A 24,479-nucleotide genomic window follows, 5' to 3' on the forward strand; every position below is an offset into this window, starting at 1 on the left:
AGTGTTCATAGGGATCTGCCATGTAACGTGCCACTTCCTGATGAATGGCAAATGTACATGTTAGTGCAACAGGCTGGGGTTTTCAAAGGGGCTGTTTGGAGTCAGGTGTCTAATTCTCATTGACTGTCAATGGAATTTGGGAGCTTAACTCCCTTTGAAACTCTCAGCCTGTCTACGCTGCAATCAGAGAGGTGACTGCAGCCCATGTAGACATACCCAGACTAGCTTTGATCTAACTAGTTGTGGGTACCAATGATAGTGAAGCCACAGCATCATAGTCTCCAGTAAGGTCTCTACAAGCCCACTTGGGACCCTGGGTACTTACTCAGGTGCCTCGCTTATGCTGAAGTCCAACAAAAATTACTACAGGGCCCCATGTGGGCTTTGGCTTCAGCCCCGGATGATGGGACTCAGGTTTTGGCTTCATCCCCGGGCCCTGGTATCCCATTAAAAAGGGGTCACAGCCCACTGAGAACTGCTGCAATCGAGCTACATTAGAGCTAAGCTTGGATATGTCTACGGGCACTGCAATCACACCGCCGACTGCACTGCAGACATACCCTTAGAGGTGCTGTAAAGAGACACAGATTTGATTCAGGTATCATGGTGAATCAAAGACTGATAAAGGAAAGTGTGGTACATACCTGGCTCACCATCACTGAAAGCCTCTTTCCAAGAGGGCAGTAACTTGCATACTCGTCTGGAAGATGCCAGAAATTTTGTCATTACTAAAGGAAAGTAAATCTTTCCAGACAGTTATTAGTTCAAACCAACCAGCCAAATTCCAAATCTGTGGCACACAGAGAAAGATGCAGATCTTTAGTAGGTCAATCCATTACACAAAACAAACGGTGAGATTCCGATTGCTTATAAAAGATCCATGTGTTTCTTAGGAATAAAAAAAAATGGTCTCTGAAGTCAAAGCTAACTCGAGATGCACAGCAGTGCATGAACTCATATCTCAATAACAATCTACACTGTGTGTTAGATCTGGTTCAGAAATATGGTTTTTCATGAGAATTTTTTTTTAATTTCCCTTGAAAAATGGTTCAGTTTTTTGATGAAAACTTGAACATTTTGAGGAATTGGAATAAATTTCTTTACTCAGACTGGAATCATTTTAAGCCAAGCCAAACCGTTGCCTGCTAAAGATGGCTGGATTTGGCCCTAAAATAAATTCTGCCCCTGCCATTTTGAGCACATACTCTATTTCCTCCAGCCGCTTGCTCTTGGTAGCCAAAAGTTTCATGTGGGATTATCAGCTGATGAAAAGTGCTACAGAAAAACTGTTTTCTTTATTATATGAAGATACCACCTCCTGCTCTGCTCCCGTCAAATCTTAGATGCCAAACTGGGTCAGACTCACTCAGAAGCAACTAAGTGCTGCAGGGAGCAGTGCCAATGACTGAATGGGTGACTAGTACTGAACCAATTCCCTAGGAGACATCAGGGTGCATTGTGTTGCTGGAGGTGTCATCCTTCATACGAGATGTAAAATCAGTGTTCCTGCCTAGTTCAGATCATTAACAATCCTTTACCACTTTTTGAAAATGTCCAAGGCCAAATTTATTTTGAGTAATAAGAATCTGCCTACGTACATCCTGCCAGGATTTCCAATTGGGTATCGTACTCCTGTCTTTACCTGTTGCGCTGTATGGTTCAGTGGTGTTTCACCCCAGAGGTGGCTGCATTTTGTGGGTAGGATGCAGTGAGTGCCCATGTACGGTTGATGTATCACTTTCCTTAGCTTGTAACGTGTTTTGGGTTCCTTTGGGATCAAAGGTGCGTTGTAAATGTCAGTTATTAATCAATGCAATGTACCTACATCCAAGCCCACGTATCAACCACAGAAGCAGCACAATTACTTACGACTGGCTGCAAAAAACGTTGCCCACGTCAGAAGCACGTGATTAATAATGACAAACTGCCACAAAATCTGCCGGCCTGCTGTCCTCTCCTGCCGTCCACCATCACCACCATAGAGTGGGAGGGGAGAGGGGAATGGGTTACAACAGTAGGGTCAGAGACAGAAGTAAAACCACTGTATTCTTCTATTCTCTCTTTAAAAAGAAGTTTATACATTTTCTCAGCAATTAGGCCGGGGAGGGTCGAGTGGTTTTTTGTTTTCTTTTTTAAATTTTTGGTTTTTTTTTTATTAAAAAAAAAAAAAAAAAAAAAAGACAGAAACAGCCCCCCAAAAAGAGGTTAACTTTTCAAGCCATGTAAAGCATTTTAATTACAATTTATATATCATGTATAAATAAATATTACATTCTTTCAGTCTACAATGCATACTAGGCATATCTTGTTAAAACCTCCTATGTTATCAAGTGGCAGGGTCCATTTTGTCCAAGAAAAGAAAAAAATCAAAAAAAGAAACCTACTGAGTTTAGTAATAAAAAACAAAAAAACAAAAACGTAGTGGAATCAACGGGTAAAGACAGGGCTGACAAACAACGCAAGTGCTCCCTGCTAACAGTCAAGACGTAACACTGCTTTCCGAAAAAGATTTGACATGAGGACTTCTTCTGAATTATGAATAGGTTTTCTGAGTGTGGTTTCCCCCCATCATTTAGATTCTGAGCCATATCCTCATTTCGTGCAAATTGACATTAAAGTCAACAGAACGGCACCCATTTATTTGTGCCTTTATCTCCTATTTGTTTCTGATGCATTGCTGAATTCATATTTTGTTATTAAAAACATCTGATTTTCAAAGGAAGAGATTTTCCAGTTTGTGCTAGTCCAACGGAAACAGCTGAAAATAAAGTAGACCCAGATCTCTGTTGATCCTTGGTCATTTGAATGTCTCTTTCCCCAAACTCATATTATCCAGCCAAAAACTCAGCTCCCCTAACAAGAGGAAATAAAATGGGCTTGGGACAACCTGCTTCTCTATTTGTGAGTACCACTCCCCATCCTCCCTCCCAATCCCCCATGAGAACTGGTGGCACTGAAAAGATGAACAGAGCAAATTATGAATTCACTGACTTGGCAAAAAAATAAACATTCGGCTATGCACATAAATGGGCTTTAATGGAATTGGTCTTATATTTGGTAAGTATGCAACATCCAGTCATTCCTATTGGTTATTATTTTTAAATGCAAACACAGAACAGCAATTTCTTCCCTTGGGAACTTTGGTTGTGGAAACTTAACCCACCCACACCCAAAAGCAAAATTAAATCTTCCTCCAAACAGAACAAGGTTCTAGCTAGCACAAAACAGCCGAGACCCATGTTTTCATGGTGGAATTATTAGTTTTTGCTCATCCTCTGAGTTCTTCAAATGACAAGGAAGATTGTTATTAGCTAATGTAGAAAAACAATTATTTCTTGGTCCATAAAGAACCAACTGGATTTTTTTTTTAAAAAAAGACTCATTTTAAAAAAAGCTACAAGGGGTGGAAAATAGACGGAAAAATAAAAAAAATATATCAGATAATCTCTTTCTGCTCCATATTTAATGCCAGGGACATGTTTTCACTTCAGATGAGGAAAAAGAAAGCAACTGCTTGGGTAACACTCTAAAATGTCTCTTCCTGGGTCATACTTCCATATTATTACAAATATTAAAAAGTGACAATTTGTCTGTCTTTTCTCTTAACTAACTTTCTTTCACTTATTTTTTTAAACAAAATTTTTTGGTACCTTGTCTGTAATATTGTTATTATTCTGATCCATCAGATAAATTTTCACAACCTCACCGTGCCCAGTTCATCATATTGGTTAATCTGTTTCCTTACTCCTTTCTGCTATTTCTATTCCATTGACTGCCCAAATCCATGAACAGCTGTTGGAGTAAAACAAACAAATGAACAAACCCAAAGCCATGGACAGTTTGACAAATTTCTTTCTCTGATTACAGAAACTGCCTTGTTGTTGTTGTTGATTTTTTCCCCTCCTGATCCCCTCCTTCTCCCCTCTTCTGTCCCAATATATACTGTAGAACTGAAGGCATCAAGGTGTGGTTAAACCCAGAAAACCAGACAGGAGCTACACTTTGTCTTTGAACTTCTCCATGTAGTTTTTTATCTCTTTGGAGTCCCCGAGGTCCATATCCTGGCACACCCATTTAATATCGTCGTCATTGCTACTTAGGATAGAGTTGACAGTGGGACAACCATCATCAGGTGGGATGGTGGTGAAGGTTGTGAATTTTACCCGCTTTCGTTTGGATGTGGGGGAATGCAAAGGTTCCGTTTTCTGCTCTTTCCCTTGCTTCCCCCCTAAGTCAGCAGACCTATGGATCTGGCTCTGGATGTTCTTTTGAGTGCTGCCATTGAGGAGGTGGTTGCTTTCCTCATGGCCCATCCCTCGGTCTATAATAGTGGTGTGCTCGTCCTGCTGAGGTGACACGTCCACTGTGTTCTCCAGCAGCTCCGCCTCATTTCCGAGCCAGACCCAGTCGTGGGAGTGGGTCATGGTGGCTTGCCCTTCTGCCGGAACCTGCTTGTGCCGGTATTTCAATGCAAATGTTGCACAGTTTATTAGGAAGACAAGAATTGCCAGGCAGAAGACCCCCAGCAGAGCATACATCCCAATTTCCAGATCGCTAAGGCCTCTGGGCGTCTGCACTAGGTCATTCTCCTCCATGCCCCCATTGCTTTTCGGGAGGTCTACTTGAGCAGGGAAGTTGGTGAAGTCTATGGGAATGTTCTGCAGCTGGCCATCATCCGAGAGTTTGCCTCCATCCAGCCTATTGTTTTTCATGACTTTGTTTTTGATTATTGACTTTGCAGTAGTGCTGACTTTTCTGATGGTACTTTCCTCTCGCTCTGCCGAAGAGCTCCCATAGTATCGCCCATCCTGGCCATACCGCTCTTGATCTGATACCTTTTGCCGCCGGTCACTCGCGTGGTTTTCAATCTCGTCGGCATCATAATCTCCGCCAGTGTGAGAGTTGGCATCATTTTGGCCGAACTTCACTTTGATGTTGCTGTTGCCCATGGCTAAGACGCTTTTCCTCTTGGATTTCTGGCAGGCTTCAGAGATCATCATGTCTACTTTGATCAATGTGCCCTGCCCTTCACCTTCTGCTGCCACAACTGGCCATTTCCAGTTAGTGCTCTGATGGGTTGAGACAACAGATTTGTCCAGCGACATGGCGGAAAGGAAGAAGTCCTTGGGGTCATAAATGTCTAATGGAGTAACTGAGCTGTCACTGAACTGGATCCAGATGCTTACTATGGCTTCCTAAAGGAAGAGGGAAATGGTTAAAGACAGGGCCTTAAATAAAACAGCTCAACTGATTGCAACTCATCAATCTTCCCAGCTCTGAAATGCAGCGGAACAAAGCAGGAGGCACTGGCTAAGTACTACGCTGAAAACAAGCTGAGTCTTAACCGATGGGGCAGAAAATTGGTCACATTTTTCATTAAAGATCCCAGCGGTATCTTTCATGGAAAGGTTTTGCAAATGGAAATGTGAAATAATTGATATGGGGAGATCATAACAACACACCCATTAAATAAACCCAACCCATTCCTGTTGCATGAAAACTGAAAGAGACAAAACAGAAAAATTACTGGAAGCACTTGACAGAACACTTATTTTCCTGTTGTTCCCCATGCAAATATGTCACATGGAGCAGTCAAATTAAACAGAGCATAAATATTGTGTCAGGGAAGACGAAGGATGCCACAATGTCTTGAAAATGCGTCACCTGAAAGGAAACAAAAGACTTGCAAAACAGTTGTTACTTTGCCTGAGGACTGTTTGTTTTCAGCTAAACACAATTTACCCTTGAAAATAATTGTAAACCCCATTACATTTCCATGTCAGCCAAGGCAGGATGTGGGGGTTCTGCTGTGATCTCCATGATAACGATATACAAATGGTTTGGATTTAATTGGACTGTGTTTGTTCCCTGCAGGTAGTACCATTAGAAGCAAACAGAAAGCTAGAGGTCAAGAGGCGAAGTTGTTTTCTATTTGGGTCTCATCCAGATGATATAGACATTTACTTTTCCATGTCTCAGTGGCTTTCTTTGCAGGAGATTTCTTTATTTTTTCATTTGCTCTGTGTCTAGTTTGTTTAGTTAGCATACGTACAGGCAGACTGCTGAAATGCAACTAAACATGAAAGTGAAATTCTATTCTTCCCAAGACCTACACTGCAAATGTCCTTAATAACTTTACACGCAGGTACATCAAAACAATTGGGCTGAAAATCACCATGGGGAAAAGCATCGCCACCCTTTTAATGTCCATTCATAATACAAATTTACAACCCAATATTGTTTTCAATTGGTTACAATTTGTTACACTACGGTTATAAACAAAGGGAATTGCTACCCTTCTCGTTAAATTTAAAGCTTTTCAATGAAAACAGCAAGGGGCATTTAGTTATGCAGAAGGTTGGAATGCATGGAATATTTAATTTTCCAAGTGCTATCAGAAAGCTCTTTGGGGACCAAACAAGGGGAAAATATATTGTGGCACAACAGGAAAGAGGGCAAAGTACTTGGTGATTCAGACATGCTTTGCACACAGCGATGAAATAGAGCCAGGGTAACTCTGAAGCTGTAGCACTGTTGAAAAGTGTGAGGGAGGAAGGGAAACTAAAACAACGGATCTTTCATTAAACGAGCCTGAGATGGTTGAACAATATCCAGACATATCCAGGCTAATTTTAATTTAGCTCTGAGTACCAAGAGCAGTGAGTCTGCAGCACCATCGGCTTTAGCATGAGCTGTACCAGCCTGCCTGGGACCCTGGGTACATACCTGGGTGGCTAGCCCATGCTGTCATGGCTTCACCGCTATTGGTACTTGCGCTAACTAGATCAAGGCTAGCTTTGGTAGGTTTACATGTGCTGCAATCACACCCCTGTTTGCAGTGTGGTCACAGTAGGCTTTTGTCACTGTGGGTAAGTTTTACTCTTTGGAAATTTCTAGCAGTAGCAAACCCAGCTCTGGGAAAGAAAGAACATTCTTTCCATGGACTCATGTGTGTGTGTGGGGACCCCATCTCCATTCTTCTTTGGGGGAATCTAGCACACTTGATATTTTGCTTCTCCATTACCTCTGGAACAATGAGTGGGTTGGTTTTTTTTTTGCATTGAGTCATAAGAAAGGCAAAATGACCATCTTTAGTGAGAAATGTACGAGTGTAAACTGAACCCAAATGGCACTGAGGTCATCTCCCAGTGGCTTGTTTTTTGGAACCACAGAGGGCAGTAGAGACAGAATGACAAAAAAGGGGGAGGGGTGCCTTGTGGTTAAGATATTCGACTGGGACTCAGGAGAGCTGGATTCGGTTCTGAACTTCGTAGGGTGACCAGACTTCCCGATAAAATCAGGACTGTCCTGATATTGAGCAGTTTGTCCCACGTCCCGACCGAAGTACGGTCGGGACGCCATTTGTCCCGATATTTTGTTTCGGGTGTGTCTTTTTTTTTTCTCCCCTTAGGCAGAGGTGACAGGCAGGGGGAGCGCTTTTTCAATTGTTACACTCACCCGGCATGTCCGGGTCTTCGGCAGCATGTACTTCTTTCTTCGCTGGCAAGATTTATTTCCCGCTGCCGAACGTGCCGGGTGAGTGTAACAATTGAAAAGGCGCTCCCCCTGTGGCGATCCCGATATTTTGTATTTAGCATCTGGTCACCCTAGAACGTCGCCAATGGGAATCAGTGGGCCTAAACAACTTTAGAAATCTGGCCCTCTGTAGCAGAGGCTGGGATAAAATCCAGTTCTGCTGGGCAGCATTCAACTGCCTTGCTCATGAGACCATCCTTTCGCGTCCTGCAGTCCCCTGCCTCATTCGCTACACGCCTTCCAATTTCTGCATCAGATGAGGCAGAGGTTCTACAGTCAGTCTCCTTCACTACACCAGGTCCAGGCTCCTTGCCCAGCCATTATCTGTTCCCCCCTTTCCTAGCTCCTCACTTGATCTGTCTCTCTCCCCGACTCTAGACTCTGGTCCCCTCCACATTCCCCACCCCCGTCTTCCTCCCTGGAGTATTGGTACAAACCCACCCACCAGTTCTTTGTCCCAATCTCTTTACCCAGCCAGTCCCAGTATTCCCTCCACACCTGGCTCCTTGTCAGATCTGTCTCTTTTCTCCCTCCCCCTGGTTCTCAGTCCTACTCTCCTTGGCCAGCCTGCCCCTTACTCCTCATCCAAGCTCAGTTTCCCCGCCACTTAGGTGTCACAGTCCCATCCCTGACCCCTCTCTCTCTTTAGCTTCCAGTTCCCTTGCTTAGACCATCCCAGTCCCCCCCCGCCCATTTCCAGTCCCAGTGTTCCTCTCCCTCTCCCCTGCCCCCTGTCCATTTCTCTATCCCTGAAGTCCCAGCCCCCCTTGTTCCTGGTCTCAACCTACTACTCCCCTCAGTCGCCATTCCCGTCTGGCTTTTGCCCCCTCTGCATTCAAATCAGGCAGCTTCTTCCTCCACGCTGCCTGAGCCGGGAGTGGGGGTGGGGCACTGAGAACACAGGAGCGCTCCGTTCAGGTGCCCGGACCCAGCACAACCCATAGCAGCGGCCACAGCTGCAATGGCCGAGCACGTCCCGCTCCGCCCTGGGCTGCGGGATGCCCAGCATGGATGGGATCCTTCCGGGAAGTTGGCTGCTAAAATCTACAAAGTCTTCCCTGAGCACAGGTGAACTCTGATCTTACAAGTTGGCCAAACTGGGGCAGATTTTCACCTGGGAGGCAACAGACTTCTGACCCAAAGGCCACCCTTCTTACAGAAAGTCCCTGCTCCAAAGCGTGGGACGGCAGAGCATTTTAAAGCAAGTTTTTGAGATGAACAAAACAATGTGGATATCGCTAGCCTCTTTCTCAGAAACGGCTGAGCTGTTTTGGCTGTATATATATATAAAAAAAATCAACCTGAGGCAGTCACCCAGCATGGGAAATTTCAGATCAAGCAGTTAAAATTTGGTAAAGTTGTAAGCCACCGACAACAGGTTCTCACAGTGGGAAGTGTCATGGTAGGTGCTACCGGCCTTGTCTATAATTACTGTCCCCACAAAAGCACAATCCTGGTGTTTGGGAAGCAGAAGTAATGTAGAGTAAATGGACAGCCATTTGAGGTTTAAGGACACAAACATGATTTACTGCAATTAACCAAGACACCCTACTACGCTTTTCAATCTGCACCGAATTTTTAAATTTTAAAATCTCTAAAGAGCCAATTAAATAGAAAACTGTCACACGTGGACAGTGGAGAATCTGAATTAAAAGGAAAAAAAAAAGAGAATTTCCCCAAAAAAATCCTGCCAAAATACAGTTAATCTGCCCAAATAGTCAATTTGGCACAAAATCCTCTTCTTGACCCTTTCACTTAAAGGCAAGCTGAATGCAAGGGAAGAAAGCAACTTTCCCAAATGATTAGAAATTCTGAACGGCTTAAAAAAATAGAAATGATTTAATGCCGTGTCCTTCAAAGAGCTGTTTCTGCAAATCCTATGTACCGCATCAATAAATCCCCTCCAAATCTCTGACAAGGGCCTCCAATTACTATCAACAGATGAAGATGGATTGAAACCTTATTATCAGCAAAGCTGCTGCCTTGTCTGATGTCAAAGGTGACAAATGCCTGTGTTCGTTAATTAATAAGCATAAACAAATACCTTGTGGAGTTACCAGTTTTCATCCCCCCCTTTTCATACAGTTGTGCTCTTTATAAACAAATAAACCACAAATTTACATCATTGTCAACATCCCTTGGAAGATGGGATTATTTATCCGGTGACTAGAGAGACTGGAGGTGAGTCAGATACCATACATCCGATCACTTCGAACTTGATTCAGAAGTGATGAAGAATTTGCTTCCTGCAGCAGCTGTTGATTTCCAAGCGACATGCTGTTTCCTAAGCACGTGAAGCATCGCTGCACTCATCAAGACACTTTTTGGTCATGTTTTTCTTCATGTACTTCTCTAATCTCCTCTTCCACCCTAGCCAGACTAGCACACTGTGCCTATTTACATTAGTTTGACCTCTTCAGCACCATCACATTTCTGCTTACTCGTAGCTGCTGATCAGTCTGGAGATGCCACCTGATAAATGTGCCAGAATTACAAAACCAACCAGTATTTTCCCTTTTGTAAATGACTTTAGCTCCCTTGTTTTCTTCATGTTATATTTAGAGCCGGTGGAACAGTAGGGGGAAAAACTGTCCCCTACAGTTCACAAATCTGTTATGGAGCCGAAGGCCTTGATTCAATTCGGCCATACCTGTGACCTTTCATAATTGCAAATTTGCAAAGCATCAAAACTCTTCTGCACAATCTGATCACAAATACGGATATTTGGCTCTCAATGTACATATCCCACCCCACTGAATTGACCAGCTCTGAAAGTTCAGACATGAAAAGGCAACTTGGATTCAGAAGCTAGAGCTGGTTGGTGAGTGGCATGTCATATATAGATAACATATGATGACACCTACACTCTGGGACCTACACTGGTTGTCTGTGAACTGTCAGGCAGATTTCATGAGGTGGTTTTCACCTATACAGACCTAAATGGCCTATGACCATCCTATGATCCACTGAATACATCTGTAGCATTGTAGGCCCTGATGCTGGATTCCCCTCACTATACTACGGAGTTCTCCACAAGGGCCATGGAAATATCCTCTGGTCCCAGGTCCGAAAAGGCCCGGATTGGCTGATTTTCAGGGCATGCTACAGGATCCATTTGTTTCATCTAGCCTATGAAGAGCGGTCGCTGGATGGAGGCATAGACTGATGCGAGGGTGTGTTTGTATCTGATGACATTCTGGGGCCTGGTAGAAGGGGTGGAATGACTGGTCTGAGTATTTGGTTTGCTGGGGGCTCAAAGCCCGTGCTTGGGTCCTTTTTACTGTTCTAACTCAACAGAAAAGAAAAAAAAAAGACAAATAAATCCTTTGCACACAATGTACAGAGTGACACGGGTTTCTTGTGCAGCTCTTTGGCTGTGTTAGGGCATAAAATGCGTTTGCAAATACTGGGTGGATTGTGATTCAGAGCCAGAAGCTGCACTCCCAAGAACAAAGCAAAAGGGGAAAAATCATACTGTAGTCAGCAAATCCTGTCTGACACCTCGTAGAGGAGACGGGCCCAATCCTAGTCCCCCTGAGGTAAGTGGAAGTTGTTCATTGTCTTCAGTGGGAGCAGGATCAGATCTTAAAATACACCACAGAAAACTGATAGAAATGTAAATGTTACTCCGAGCAAGGACTAAGTAAGAACAGATGAAAGATTGGGAGGTGGAGTTTTTATCAGGACCATGAGAACAGATGATTGGATCACAAAGGTGGGGTTTAAGGTCTGGCTTATCAGCCTCAGCAGTGACTCCTTAAATAAAGTCACCATAGGCTGGATGAAACTCTCTATTCTTCTTATGGAGGAGAAAGTTGCTGGATTAGAAGCCTCAAACTAGAGCTGGTTGAGAATTTTTCAATTAAAACATTTTTTGGTTGGAAAATGTTGATACATTGAAACCACAACTTTTTGCAAAAATGTGAGAGTTTTGATGAAAATTTCTCTGGTCCATGGTGGAATTTCGGTTCGAAAGGAAAGAGAACCAGAGCCCCCAGAACAGGCAAGAGTCCAGTGGTTAGGGCACTCAGCTGGGATGTAGAAGACCTTAGTTCAAGTCCCTGCTCTGCCCGAATTGGAGGAGGGACCTGGACCTGGACCTGCACTTTCCATGCCCCAGGTGAGGGCTTTCCTGTTAGTTTACCTCTGGTCCAATGAATATTTAATTATTCATAAAAAAAAAAAAAAGTGGAACAGCTTCAACAGGAGAAACTGATTCCACAGCCAGCGAGTTAAAGCCATTCACATGGGTGACCCAGGTTCTAGTCCTGCTCTGACTCAGGCAGAATAGGGACTTGAACCCAGAGCTCCTACATCCCAGGTTACCACCCTAACCACTGTGCTTTTGGTTATGCTGGAGTGTGTCATGTTCTTTCATGAAAATTTTTGAAATGCCTCAGGTTTGTCCTGCTAAGGACCGAAAACAAAATGTCAAAAGGTTGACATTTGTCATGACACGGAATTCTTGTTTTCCGGCCAGTCCTACTTCAACCCCTTTCCATTGCAGGAGGGGAATAATGGCCAGCTGTGCTAGCAATTCAGAAACCTGTCCCTCTAGGGCCAGTCTTCTGCAAAGAGAGGGGCCATTCAGTGATTCTCTTTAAGAGCATGGGGAAAATTCAATGGCCCATGGAATCAGCTCAGCCCTCTGCAGCAGGACATGGCGGATGCCCTCAGAACATGGCTGTGCGGGTGCAGAATGCTCTCAGAGCCGCTGCAAAGGGCAAGCTGTGCTGGGCAGTGGAGGAGCTACTGGTGATCAGGCACCAGGGAGAACTCAAGTGCATGAACTACACAAGTTGAGGGCAGCAATCAGCCCAATGGGGGAGCACTGGGGAAGGCACACTGCTTGGAAGCCTCCTTACTCTTAGCTCGGGAGGTGGAAATGGGAAGAAGAGGCAGGGTGTGAGGGAATTAGCAGCTTCTGTGCTGGGGAGGTATGAGGGACTGTGGGAGATGTGCGGTGGACCAACCAGTCCTCATTAAGGGAAGGGTGCTTGGCAGCCTCTTGCTTCTTGATGGGTGCATTCACACAGCATAATACAGTGGGGCTACACTGCAGAGTGAGGAAGAGGAGGGGCATACAGCAGGTACGGCACCATGAACACACTGTTCAGCTGAACAATATTCAGGAGGCATCGGTCAGAGGCTTCCCATGCTCATAAAGGGACGCTGGTAAATATCTTTGCACACTGCATTGAGACATGCAACCCCTCCTGCCCCACAGGCATGTGACACTCCCAGACAAGCTGCAGGAGAAAAATCCCGCTCTGCCCTATGCCCTCTAACTAGGTTAGATTTGTTTCTAGCTTTGGCTTCTTCAATTTCCAACTCGGCATCTGTCGAGAAGAGCGGTTTCCAAAAGGAAGCCCCAAAGAAGAGCACAAATGGGTTAATTACATAAGACTCAGATGATTACAGGATGAAGTAAATTAAACAGATGGGCAGCACATCCTTCTTCGAGCTGGGATGTCATCCTGCCACTAACGACTGAGTTATAAAACAATCGACATTATTCTTGCGTTCCAGAAAATGATATAGTGATCAGGGTGAAAATGGGTCATAAAACCTGAACCGAGCTCTTCCCTGTTTATGAGGGATGAAATAGTGGTTTTGTGAGAGCTGTGGCTGTGGATGGCATTATACAGCCCTGAATAAGAGTATTCTACTACCCTGAGTGAAATTGGGATTGAACAGGCCCTTGTCCCTTCCACTGCTGCTGACCCCCTTGTTTTTAATCTATTCTATGGCAACTATTTGCCTCAGTTTGGTGCTGTTTTCTGTTCCTTGTATCCGTACATATTATGTGACCTGCAGTTCACTGCTTGAGACCCTTCCCTCAGCTGGTGTGAAAACATGCCAGCTTTGAATTAAGCAGGATCAACACACCGGTGTCCCCTAATGAGCTGAACAACTAACCCGTCTGAGTCAGCCTGAAGAATAAAAGAAGAGAGAGGAGCCAGGCTGCCTGCTGTTGCTCCACCAGGAAAATGAATGAGCTCGCCTTTCTCACATCACTGTTTTATGGCTCTCCCAAATATTAAATCACTGTGAAGCACAGGGCTCTCCCACTCTCGGACATGGAGATCAAGGGCATTGCTCATGGCAAACAGAGAGCACGGATGGCCTGTGAAACAAGTGTAATAAAGGCTTAGGAGAGCTGCAAAGGTCACAGTGTTTAAAGGGAGCTTTGAAAAGATAGACAACGTGCAAGTCGGAACGTTGGGGTTTGGAACTTTTCCAAAGGGCGGAGCCCAAATTTGCAGGAGGGAAGAAAAAAGAAGCCAACACCAGGGTGCCCTCTGCTGGAAAGGCCCAGCTATAAAAATGTGTTATACCAGTAACTTAAAGTCTATGCTGTTTCCCCCTAAAACTTGCTAAGGGGGAGGTAACTTCATCAGAGCTCTGCAGGAATGACCCACTGCCCCACCCAACCTGCCAGCAGCATGGAGAACTGGAGTGCACACTACCTGTTTAGGGGTATGAAGCAGCTCCTGAGCAATGGTTGTAGCCACAATAGCTCGGTTATTTGCCGGGCTTGGCTGAAGGAAGAGCGACAGCCCAGCCACCACCTGCACCCCGAGGTCTGTTATGGTCACTTTGTCATCTAGCACCGTCACCGTCTTCTCTGCCAGAATGGAGTCCGACAAGGGAGAAAAAACCTTTGGAGAAACAGAAAGGGAACAGCATCAGGAAAGGGTTAAACAACTACAGTGACCCCTTTCACTGCTTCATCTGCTCCTGCCCCAAAAGCCTGGCTTCAAGCCCAGAAACTGGATGTGGGAGTACATAGAGAAGACAGGCTGGTTTCATGCAGGAAGCGAGGAGAACCTATCCGATGGAGCGATTACAGCTTAAAGCCACTGTATCAAATACCTCTTTAGGAGCTCTCTTATTTTACTCCCATTATTTCCATTACTTTCTTATAAGCCTGGAAATAATACAACCTTTCCCTCCTAATTTTGGTCCTTATCCTGCAAGGGGCTGAGCCTTCTCAACTCTCAATGGCTTCAAAGGGTGCTGGAGGTTCTCCGCATCTTCCCGGATTTGTCCTTCATTTTTCCATTTCCTTATCCATTTCTCTATCCCTGAAGTTTGTAATGGCGCATGCAGCCCATTCTCAAGTGGGAAATTGTTCCCCTTGATTCAAATGGCTACTCGCTAACCACCTCCGAACATTTAGAGAGCAGAGGACAGCTACTCAAACACACAGTCTCTCCCACCCTCCGTCTGTGGCTACATTTGCAGTTTGTGCACTAAACTTTACCGAGACTCCAACCAGAATGCTGAAGGCCAAATCCTCAGGCAGTGGAAATCAGCATAGCACTATGGTCTTCAGTTTACACCAGCTAAGAATCTGGCCCTAAGAGTAGCTTTCACAGGCACTGAACACCCTCCACCCCAGTTGACATCCATTAGAGTTATGGGTGCTTGGTAGCTCTGAAAATCAGGCCTCCTGTCTCCAAGCAGCAGTTCTGCCAGTTGAACTGTAGGGGGAGCCTCAGCCTGTGGGGGAAAGCAGGATGTTCACAGGTGCAAGGGGTGTACATCCAGTAAGGATGGCTGAAATACAGGGTTTGATCTGTCTCACTACAAAAGCGGGGGCTTTTGCTTTATTTGTTTGAATTGACACGAGATGGAATGCATGTGTGTGAAATTCTAGGAGGCCACAGCCTTGCTACAACAGATTATTATATTTCAAAGCAGTGCTGTTTTCGCAGAACACTCTACTGGCTCTTCCAGGATCATGTAGGTGTTAATGCAGGAATGGTAGGACCCAGAACTGTTCAGTTTATGTACCTGGATTGTTGTCATTCCTACTTCTTGTCCAATCAAAATCCTTCCTTCTTGTAGCCTGGCAATGTGAGGCTCCTCCAACTTCATAAAGTCCATCACCAGGTCTGTAATGTCAAACTGCCAGTCGGAACCCAGCAAGTAGTTCAGCTGACTCCAAGGGCTAGAGTCCTCAGCAACAAACTGAGTAAGGACTCGCACCATGGCATGCTGGTACTGGAGCGCACAGCCTCTTCCCTTCCGCTCATCTTCATCCTCATCCTCACTGTCCCTGGTGGGTCTTGAAAAAAAGAAAAAGGAAGCATAAAAAGTGGTTTGAGGACAAAACTCCTTCATAGTCCTTTTCCCTGCAGTGAAAATGAAAACTAAGAGCAAAGTGCTAAGCAAGGAAAACACTTCCTGGAATAAAATCAATTAAGAGCAGAAAAACGATCATCTTTGACCTGTAAACTGAGCAGACGTGAACAGAGCAATTGAGAGCGTATACGGAGCCCCACAACTGTCATTGCATACGGTGGCACGCAGGTACATGCCCCTAAGTTTCGTTGCTGATTCGTGGCATTACACAGGCGATCGAGAGAGGCGTGTGATATTGGTGTCTTCTCTTTGAAGATCTCCACTGAAATACTAGAATGCAGAGACGGGCCAGAATCAAAACCTCCTTCCAGTCTCCCTTGAACTATGGGTTGGATTCAAATCCAAACTCTGCCACTGGACCATCGAGGTGACTAAATGACTTAGGAGCACATATCCCATTGAAAAACACTGACTACCCTGGGGGGGGGGGGGGGAAGTTGGGATCCAGATACAACCTCTGTACTGTGAGCTGTTCTTCCTGGGGTTAAAATCAGCTCCATTCATTGCAAGAAAATGCTTGATATATATTAAGTGACTAAACCCACCTCTTATTGGAGACAATGGGGACTCTCCAGCCTTTTATTTGGCTTAGCTCCGTGTCCGAAATATCAATCTGAAGAGGCAGGCGTGGAACCCAGACTGTGATTTGCAGAGGGGCGCTCAGATATTGGTATGTGAAATTCACTACCGCATCCACCTGGCCTTTCATTTCTTTGCCATTGACAAACACATAGTCACATCTGTCAGAAACCTAAAGGAGAGGAAGGTAAGGGGAAAAGAGAGAGAGAGAAAAAGAAGGTAATAGCTGCAACAAAGCAGGCTCACAGTGGAAACCTGGCATCTGAAAAACAAAAACAAACAAAAAAGGCTCCCTTCTCCTTACGCATGTTAATGATGGCGTTTTACAATGGAACCAGCTGAACACAAAAATCCTCCACCGGCTCAGGAGGCATAATTATGCTGGAGATGCCTAAAGACTGGATACGATTTCTGAAGCTGCTGGCTGAGTTTTCTATTTGTTATTCAATGAGCCACTAGCTGATCACATCTCTATGGAATTTATAATGAGAGGCTCCTTCACAACATGGCCAAAAGAAACCTAACAGCCCCAAACTGGGCTAGTTGGATGCAGGCAGTAAATATAAATCTCTATCCCAACCAGAGTTTTCACCTTTAGTCTGGTGTGACACTGTTTAGTGTCACACATCAGTCCGAGGATGAAGTTTGCTCTGGAGTGGATTTCACATGGAGAAAGGAAACAAAAACATACTCATTTCCTCTGAAATAAACATTATCTGTTTATGAATGTTTACATTTTGATTAAAGCCATAAAGTAATTCTAAACACTGCAGTAGATTTATCATTAACATGTAAATACTGTCCTGAAATATAAGCAAGCATTAGCATAGTCATGTAAGAGTTATACCAGTAATCACTTCTTTAATCAATGTTGTAATTTACAGACCATTGAGTTTTCTCATTTATTACCTTACTGAGTACTAGTGGGATGGAATAGAATCCCTCCAGAATATATAAATCATTAAGAGGGATGCAGATAGTATGAAGTGGCTCGGTGTGATAAAGTCATTGTCAAATCTATTCCTAAAGGTGTCATAAACGTCTGGGGAAATCTTGCGGCACATTAATCATACATTAAGTGGCTAGCAATGGGAGCTGTTGCATTACTAAATGAGCTGGCATGTCTGCAGAAATTACAAGTAAACCCAACAGATATCTTCAATTCACATGCTTTCTCCCTCCCCTTCAGAAACCTATTTCATCTTCCATAATGAAAGTCATTAGCACTGGTAGTGGCCCTCCCACCTGAACATCTATTTATACCATCATCTGCTCCCTTTGATTTTGTCTTTCCCCATACCACTTTATTCAAAGGATGCTTATCACATGGAATAGCTCAAGTCCCCAAGCTAATCAAACGGATGGGTGCCCTCTATGACCATGGATAAACCCAAGGGCTAGATATGCTAAACTGTTCCCAGTTATACAGCACATGTCCAATCTGTATCCTCTGGTAGTTTAGGCATTGCTCACTTTCTGGAGTATTAGTCAGGAGAAATATTTCAAGGGAAGACCTCAGAGAACCTAATCCGAGCACAGTTTCATGAACTGATGCAATACTATCTAGTACAATACAGGACCCATCTGTTTGTTTAGCCTTTTTGCCTCATGTTATCCAAGTTATGTTTAATGGCCATAAGGGGGGAAACGTTCCCTTATTTCACACAGATGGACAGTGTGTCCTGTTTTAATATATGTTACATAGGAGTGTGGTCTGTAATTTACAAAAGGGATGACATTTTCATATTAGTTTGTATATGAGCTATATCTGATTTCATAATATCTCACACGTGCTTCAATGACATATGTACTACTTATATATGATTCACATGAAAGCGCGACAGATTTTTGTTCCAGATGGTTACTCTTGCTTTTCATGGTCCTGTTAACGGTGACACTTTCCCCCCTCTGTATAGAGTTATGACATCAGGCATCACAATCCATCATAAAAAGGAGGATTTATTAAAGACAACCACGACCATTACAGATAGGCTTCTACACAGCTTCAGTTCCAGCTTTGTCATCTTTGTTTGCCCAGCACCCATTCTGCCTGGAGCTCTATACAGCACACAGAGACAGTAGCTACTGAATAATATACTGCAAGTAAATAGATCATTGCACATGGTCTATTGCTCTGAACATAAAACTGGGAGCAACAAAGTCCTTGTTTCTAATCATGGCTCTGACCTGGGTTCTAATCTCTGATGCCCTGTGTGGTCTCAGGCAAGTCACTTTAACTCTATGTTTCCCCCATCCTCAGAATGGGGATAGCAATATTTACGTACCTGTTGGGGTCCTATGAGCCTTAGGGCTTGTCTATGCGTGGAGGGAATGCGCTTTACAGGCGTGTAATTTTTAAAATGCACTAATGTATTGTGCATTTATTGGTCCATGTAGACCCTGCTGGGGCATTTAGACATAGTGCTGTTTGAAGCAGTTCTACATTAAAGCGTATGAGGGGACCTTAAGTGTGCACCAGCAGGGTCTACATGGACCCATTAATGTGCAACTCATTCATGCGCTTTAGAAATCACCCCCATAGAGTGCATGACCCCTCCGTGTAGTGAGCGGCTGTGACTCAGGTAGAAAGCTGCATGCTGCCTGGGTTCCAGTCCCACTGCGCCAAATGTCTGCTATGAAACTGTGTTTCGCGGAGCAAAGTGGGAAGTTAGCGCTCCATGGGGAGGAATCCCAGCTTCTGCGGAGTTAGGAGCCTTTACATCGGAGCCTTCCTTTAATCGCTCTGCTGCCACCGCCCTTTTCTTCCTTCAGCAGCGACTGGCCCCCGTGCTGCAGCGAGGAACCTGCGGGGAATTTAGGCAGCTTGGCGCTGCAATAACTCCCACTCTGATATCTATGGGCTAGCAGGGGATGGTGATATCTGATGCCTCCCCTATGCTCTCCTCCTCTCTGGCAGGCGACTTTCATAGGTATATTCTGCTTCGGGACGGCAGCTGGTTGACTCTACAGAGCCTCTGTGATATACTCACAGTGAGGGACATCTGTATGCGGATCAAAGGTTTGTGATAAAACGTTCACCTTCAGGCTGACCCAGGTGTCCTGGACATAGAGCGATGATTTAATAATAGCAGAAGCCAAACACTGTCGGGAACCGAACCAATTTGTCTGTCAGGGAAAAACAACAACAATAGCAGCAAATCCTCAATCTGTAAATGCTTCTGGGCTGATGTCCAACCTCCAGCTTTCCTCGCAACGCTGCTGTAGACCCGCATAGGCCCGCTAGGAACAAATGGCGAAACAAATGTATCTAGCCTCGCATCTTAAGGAAGCAGCTACTGTAGCTACCGAGCTGCTGTTAATAATTGATGCAGGTTAATATTTATTACTGGGTATGCATCAGCCAGAGTGCCAGGCCTTTATGACTTGCATTGAGGGAAAAAAAAAAAGTCTTTTCACCAAGTCTAAGCATCCTTACCATCCCTTACACATGCTTTCTTTGGCTCCTATATTCCCAAGACAGTGGGGGGCAAGTCCCAAGCTACCAACTGTCAGTGAAAGTATTTTTGACTATTTCACTTTCATGCCGCTATCCTTCTTGGGGCTGCCTGGATTGCTTTTGAAGTGGATTCACACACAGGAAAGCACAGGGTGGTAGGGATGTTTCCCAAGCTAGTGTCTCAGAGCAGGTGAAAGGGAGAAGAGGGTGGTTCCTCGGCGCCCAATTCACAAGGCACACCTCGTCATCTGCACATGCATAAGAATAAGACACTGGCTCCCTGAAAATGCCCCATTAAAATCGTGCTCGGTCTGCAGCTTTGGTAATCACAAAATCCTGGGTCAGCTGAGTACGGAAGGGTAAGCAAACTGAGATGGCTTCCTCCTTCCTTCTCTCACCTAACCATGGTCTTAAAAAAAAAAAAAAGAAATAAAAAGGCTTTCCCAGCTTCAGTGAGCAAATCCAGATCTAAATCCAAATACACTGATTCCTGCCAGGATTTAGCATAGCCTAGAGTCTCCCTGTTTAACCAGCACCTAACCCAAAACAGTGGGTTCCTTACTGGAGGAACTAGGGGACTGCTAACCATTACTGACTCACCTAGGAACGGACTACTTTAGATCACATCAGAATAGCTGGAAATCAGATCCCAGTCATCTTACTTTTTTGGATGGGTTGAAACTGGTCATTGTTCTGCACAGACATGAGGTAAATTCAGCGCTTTCCCCATGAAGATATGCATGGCTACGTCTACACTGCGAGCTAGGGGGGTGATTCCCAGCTCGTGTAGACATACCTGGGCTAGCTCTCATTGAGACAGCGGGCTAAAAATAGTAGCGTATCTGCAGTGGCACAGGCAGCAGCTGCGGCAGGTCCAGGCAGGTTTTGTCAGAGACCAGGGCATGGGTGGTTAGGCCTAGTGGTTACAGCAGGAGCAGGTGCCCAGGGTCAGAGCCAGGGGTTAGAACCGAAGACCGGAACTGGAGCCGAGGGTCAGACCTGGGTTACAGGGCGCGAGGCACAGCAGGAGCAGGCCTGGGAACAAGCAGGGGCTAGTGCAGCCAGGGGCAATGCTTTGCGCAGCTGCTGGCCTAATGCTGCTGCTGGGCTTCAGAGCATGCCTGTTGGCTCCTCCAGCCAATCGGGAGGGCTGGCCAGCTGGGTGATTTTGCTGCAAGCCAAGTGTGAGTCAGCTGCGTGTCCTCTGGTGCTCACTAGGGAGCTAGCTAGACACAGGCTCAGGGCTGGCAAGCCCTAATTCCTGATAGGTTTGTACTCGGGATGGCTAGCTTTGACCTAGCTAGCTCGAGTTAGCAAGCCAGGGCAGCACCGGACTTCAGCAGGGACTGTACAAGCCCGCCCCAGACTCTGGGTATATTCTCAGGTGGCTAGCCCGCGCAGACATCTGTGCTCCCGCAGCGAGGTGAGGTCAGGTATGTTTATGCATGCTGTAGTCACTCCTCTAATCCCCTGATTGGCATAGTGAGAGGGAAGTTCTAGTCTATTTTTTGTCCTGTGGTATCTGAGCACCTTCCAGAACTACATTAAGCAATGTGACTAGCACCAGGGGTGGCCAGCCTGAGCCTGAGAAGGAGCCAGAATATTGCCAAAGAGCCAGTAATATATCAGCTCCTTACCCCCGCCATGCCCCCGCAGCTTCTCCCGCCCACCGGCAGCCCTGCTGATCAGCGCCCCTCTGTCCCCGCATCTCCCGATCAGCTGTTTCATGGCATGCAGGAGGCTGGGGGGGGAGGGGGAGGGAGGAGAAGAAGCGAGGGCATGGCAGGCTCAGGGGAGGGGGCGGGGTATAGCAGAGCCAGGGATTGAGCAGTGAGTACCCCCCAGCACATTGGAAAGTTGGCACCTACAGCACCAGCCCCGGAGTCGATGCCTGTACAAGGAGCTGCATATTAACTTCTGAAGAGCCGCACGTGGCTCCGGGTGGCCACCCCTGGACTAGCACCTGTCACCTCTGATTCTGGTCCACAATAATTCATTGAGCCCATGACAGAAGTTGAGATGCTGGAGACTTTGTCTGTGTGAACAGGTCATATTATTCCCTCCCACCCACCCCTTCCAGTGTTTATATTTTTCACCATGAAAACATTTTCCCTTTGAAACGTCCTTTTCTCTTTTGCATCTAAAAAGGTGAGATGATGATGAAGAGAGCTCCTGCTTAGCCTTCACCTTTATGCAAATATCTGCTCCACTCGGTGTAGCGGATCAGTGAAAAGTTTTGCATTTTAAGGAGCTCTCTGATGCCATTTCAGCAGTTTCCTTCCTTATTAAAGTTGGCATTACAGCTACTTTTCCCTAGTTATTTTTCTAACTTTGCTTTAGACCAAAAAGACAAAAAGTGAGAGAAGAAAAGCCAGGGCTAAGCAAAATTTCTGAGATGCTTCCTTTCTCTTTGCTTTATTTTTTTGTGCTCCCTTCTAACAAAGGCCACTTAGACTCCAAGTGGCTTGGATGGTTTCATCCTGTGATAAACCACATTTTAAGTGAACTGGCAGCCTGGAACAGAAACATCAAATCATCCCCCAAGAGCATGACCTGCGGCCGCTTGGAGAACTGCGCTGTAAGTACCCTGGAACTTTGCGATTTGGGAGGGAATGTGAGCTCCCTGCTAATAAAGCAGAAACAGAACTTGGTTGCAATGAATATAAAGGGGGCTGTAATGAATATGAGGGCCCTGGACACAGACAAGACCCCATATTTCTCCCTTGCCTGCAGACTGAAGCTGTTATCCTGCAGTGAGCTCTGTGGCAGGGTGAAGGCCTTTCATAGCATAGACTGCCTCGTGTCCTCACGCAGAGTCTCACTACCTTCTGACCAGGATTCAGCAATCATGGAAGGGAATGCTGCCTCCACCACGAAGAGGGAGGTGCCAGGGAGGACCGTCTTGGGGATCTGACTTCTGTTGCAGATTCCTAGAGCCCTGCAAATCTGTGGACCCTGTTTGCGGATCGCAGATGGATGCGAATACAAATTTTGTATCCGCGCTGGGCTCTGCAAATTCCTGAATATGTAAACTGTATTTACATTAAGATACAGTTCGGCACAGACACCTCGCAAGGCAAATTTTGTGTCAAACGGAAGCCAAGACTCTTAGGCTTTGAAAGACAGTTGGAATCAAAAACTGATCTGCCCCATTTCAGGTCTGTGTAACCCAGATGCGGAAAGAATGACTTGTAAAAGGCATGGAAATTAATGAGATGTACAGACTCTTTTACCCTCATGTAAGCTTCTTCACACTTCCCATGGGCTTTCGCCTCTGGAAACAGGCTTTAAATTTGGCCCACACTGGCAGGGCTCTAAAGGACAAGGGGTTAAAAAAAAAAGGAGAGCAGCTTTTAATATGGCATTTGTAAAAGTTTCTGAGCACCACCAGTTCACAAGGTACCAGTCCAGTTCCTGGTGTACATCACAAAGTCTGTCTGGCTTAGCCTTAATTAGGCAGTCTGCAAGCTATAAAGCCCTGGAACTAGAAGTGTAAAGAACAGAAATGTCTCATTATGATAGCTGTAGGTGTCCTGCCTGCGTCCATTAACCTACTGGACCTGGGAAGGCTTCCTGCTACTGAAGATATATTAAAAAAAAAAACCCACAGGAGATACATTTTAAACTCTAGTTCTTGTCAGTTGCCTTCCAGAGTGTCTGGCTCTCATAACTAGAAAGTAGGATCTGCCAGAACTAGAATTCAGTAAGCACATATTAGAAGCTTAGCTGGTGACAGGCTGCTGAATGCACGAGGTCTTTAGCATCCAGAAAGCTCGGTGTGCATCCTGATTAGATCACAAATGAAAAGAGTTTGACAGATATCCAGAGAATTCATTACCAAGATCAGTGCAAGCTGGTATACATAATAACGCTTTCCATTTACAGCATGGTGTCCTTCAAATGATTTATAACACCCTTGCAAAGCAGGATACTACTATTATCCCTGTTCTATGGGTTGGTAAACTGAGGCAGGGAGACACAACCAACGAAAAGTTGCTTGTAATTTTGGCGGCCAAATTTTAGACATCATTGGCAGGAATCAGAGTTTTGTGTGCTCAGCACCCCTCATCTGGTCTTAGGTGTCTAAAACTGGGCAGCTAAACATGAGGCCACTCAAAATTAGAAGCACTTCAGAAAAACGTCACCTAAGTGATTTAGCCAAGGCCACAGCGAATCAGTAGCAGACCTGGAAATACACCTTGAAAGTTCGGAGTCCCAGTTCACTGCTCTAACAGCTAGACTATACTGCCTCATTATTTTCTAGATTATCTCCTCTCTCTATTGAACTTTAGACAAAGACACGAATTACATGGCCCTAACCTAACTCTGGTTTCAGTGCTCCGTGCCGGATGAACCCTTTGATGTTCCGAATATCATTTGATGACAGCACAGGCCACCAGACAATCTGATTCACTTCAGGATAAGTCACAGAATAAAGCCCAGGCTTCAACAGCAGGAACGTTGCTCGACTGGACAGAGATGCATCAGCAGCACAGTGTGAAATAGCCTCCAGAGTCCTAACCTGCATTCTGTTCCTGACACCGGCTTCCCCCACTGTCACTCACACTTTTAATAGGAGAGAGAAAAAGAAGCGTGTGTTTCTGACAGGAGACCATATGTCATAGAGCATGGTTTTCTCCTATTCCTGCCTCTCACCCGATCTGTTCTTAGTGATGCAAGAACGCCTGTGACATGTTGGGTGATGGCCTCATAGAGTGAAGAAGCCACAGGTGCAGTGTTGAACAACTTGAGCCCA

The 24,479-nt window shown here is 45.3% G+C and overlaps 1 protein-coding gene across 4 annotated transcripts in view; it reads right to left on the reverse strand.

Annotated features, from left to right (window-relative positions):
• Positions 1 to 2,257: 2,257 nt before the first annotated feature.
• LOC140898671 (transmembrane protein 132C) overlaps positions 2,258 to 24,479 on the reverse strand; it is a 298,418-nt gene continuing 276,196 nt past the window's right edge. For all 4 annotated transcript variants that reach the window (XM_073312835.2, XM_073312833.2, XM_073312834.2 and 1 more), the window contains 4 exons: positions 16,233 to 16,438; positions 15,337 to 15,610; positions 14,007 to 14,198; positions 2,258 to 5,195 (listed from right to left, as the gene is read on the reverse strand). In XM_073312835.2, coding sequence (XP_073168936.1) covers positions 3,996 to 5,195; positions 14,007 to 14,198; positions 15,337 to 15,610; positions 16,233 to 16,438 — 1,872 coding nt within the window. In that variant the 3' untranslated portion in view covers positions 2,258 to 3,995. The remainder of the gene's footprint in view (positions 5,196 to 14,006; positions 14,199 to 15,336; positions 15,611 to 16,232; positions 16,439 to 24,479) is intronic.

Source organism: Lepidochelys kempii, chromosome 15, assembly GCF_965140285.1.
Source record: "Lepidochelys kempii isolate rLepKem1 chromosome 15, rLepKem1.hap1, whole genome shotgun sequence".
NCBI lineage: Eukaryota > Metazoa > Chordata > Testudines > Cheloniidae > Lepidochelys > Lepidochelys kempii.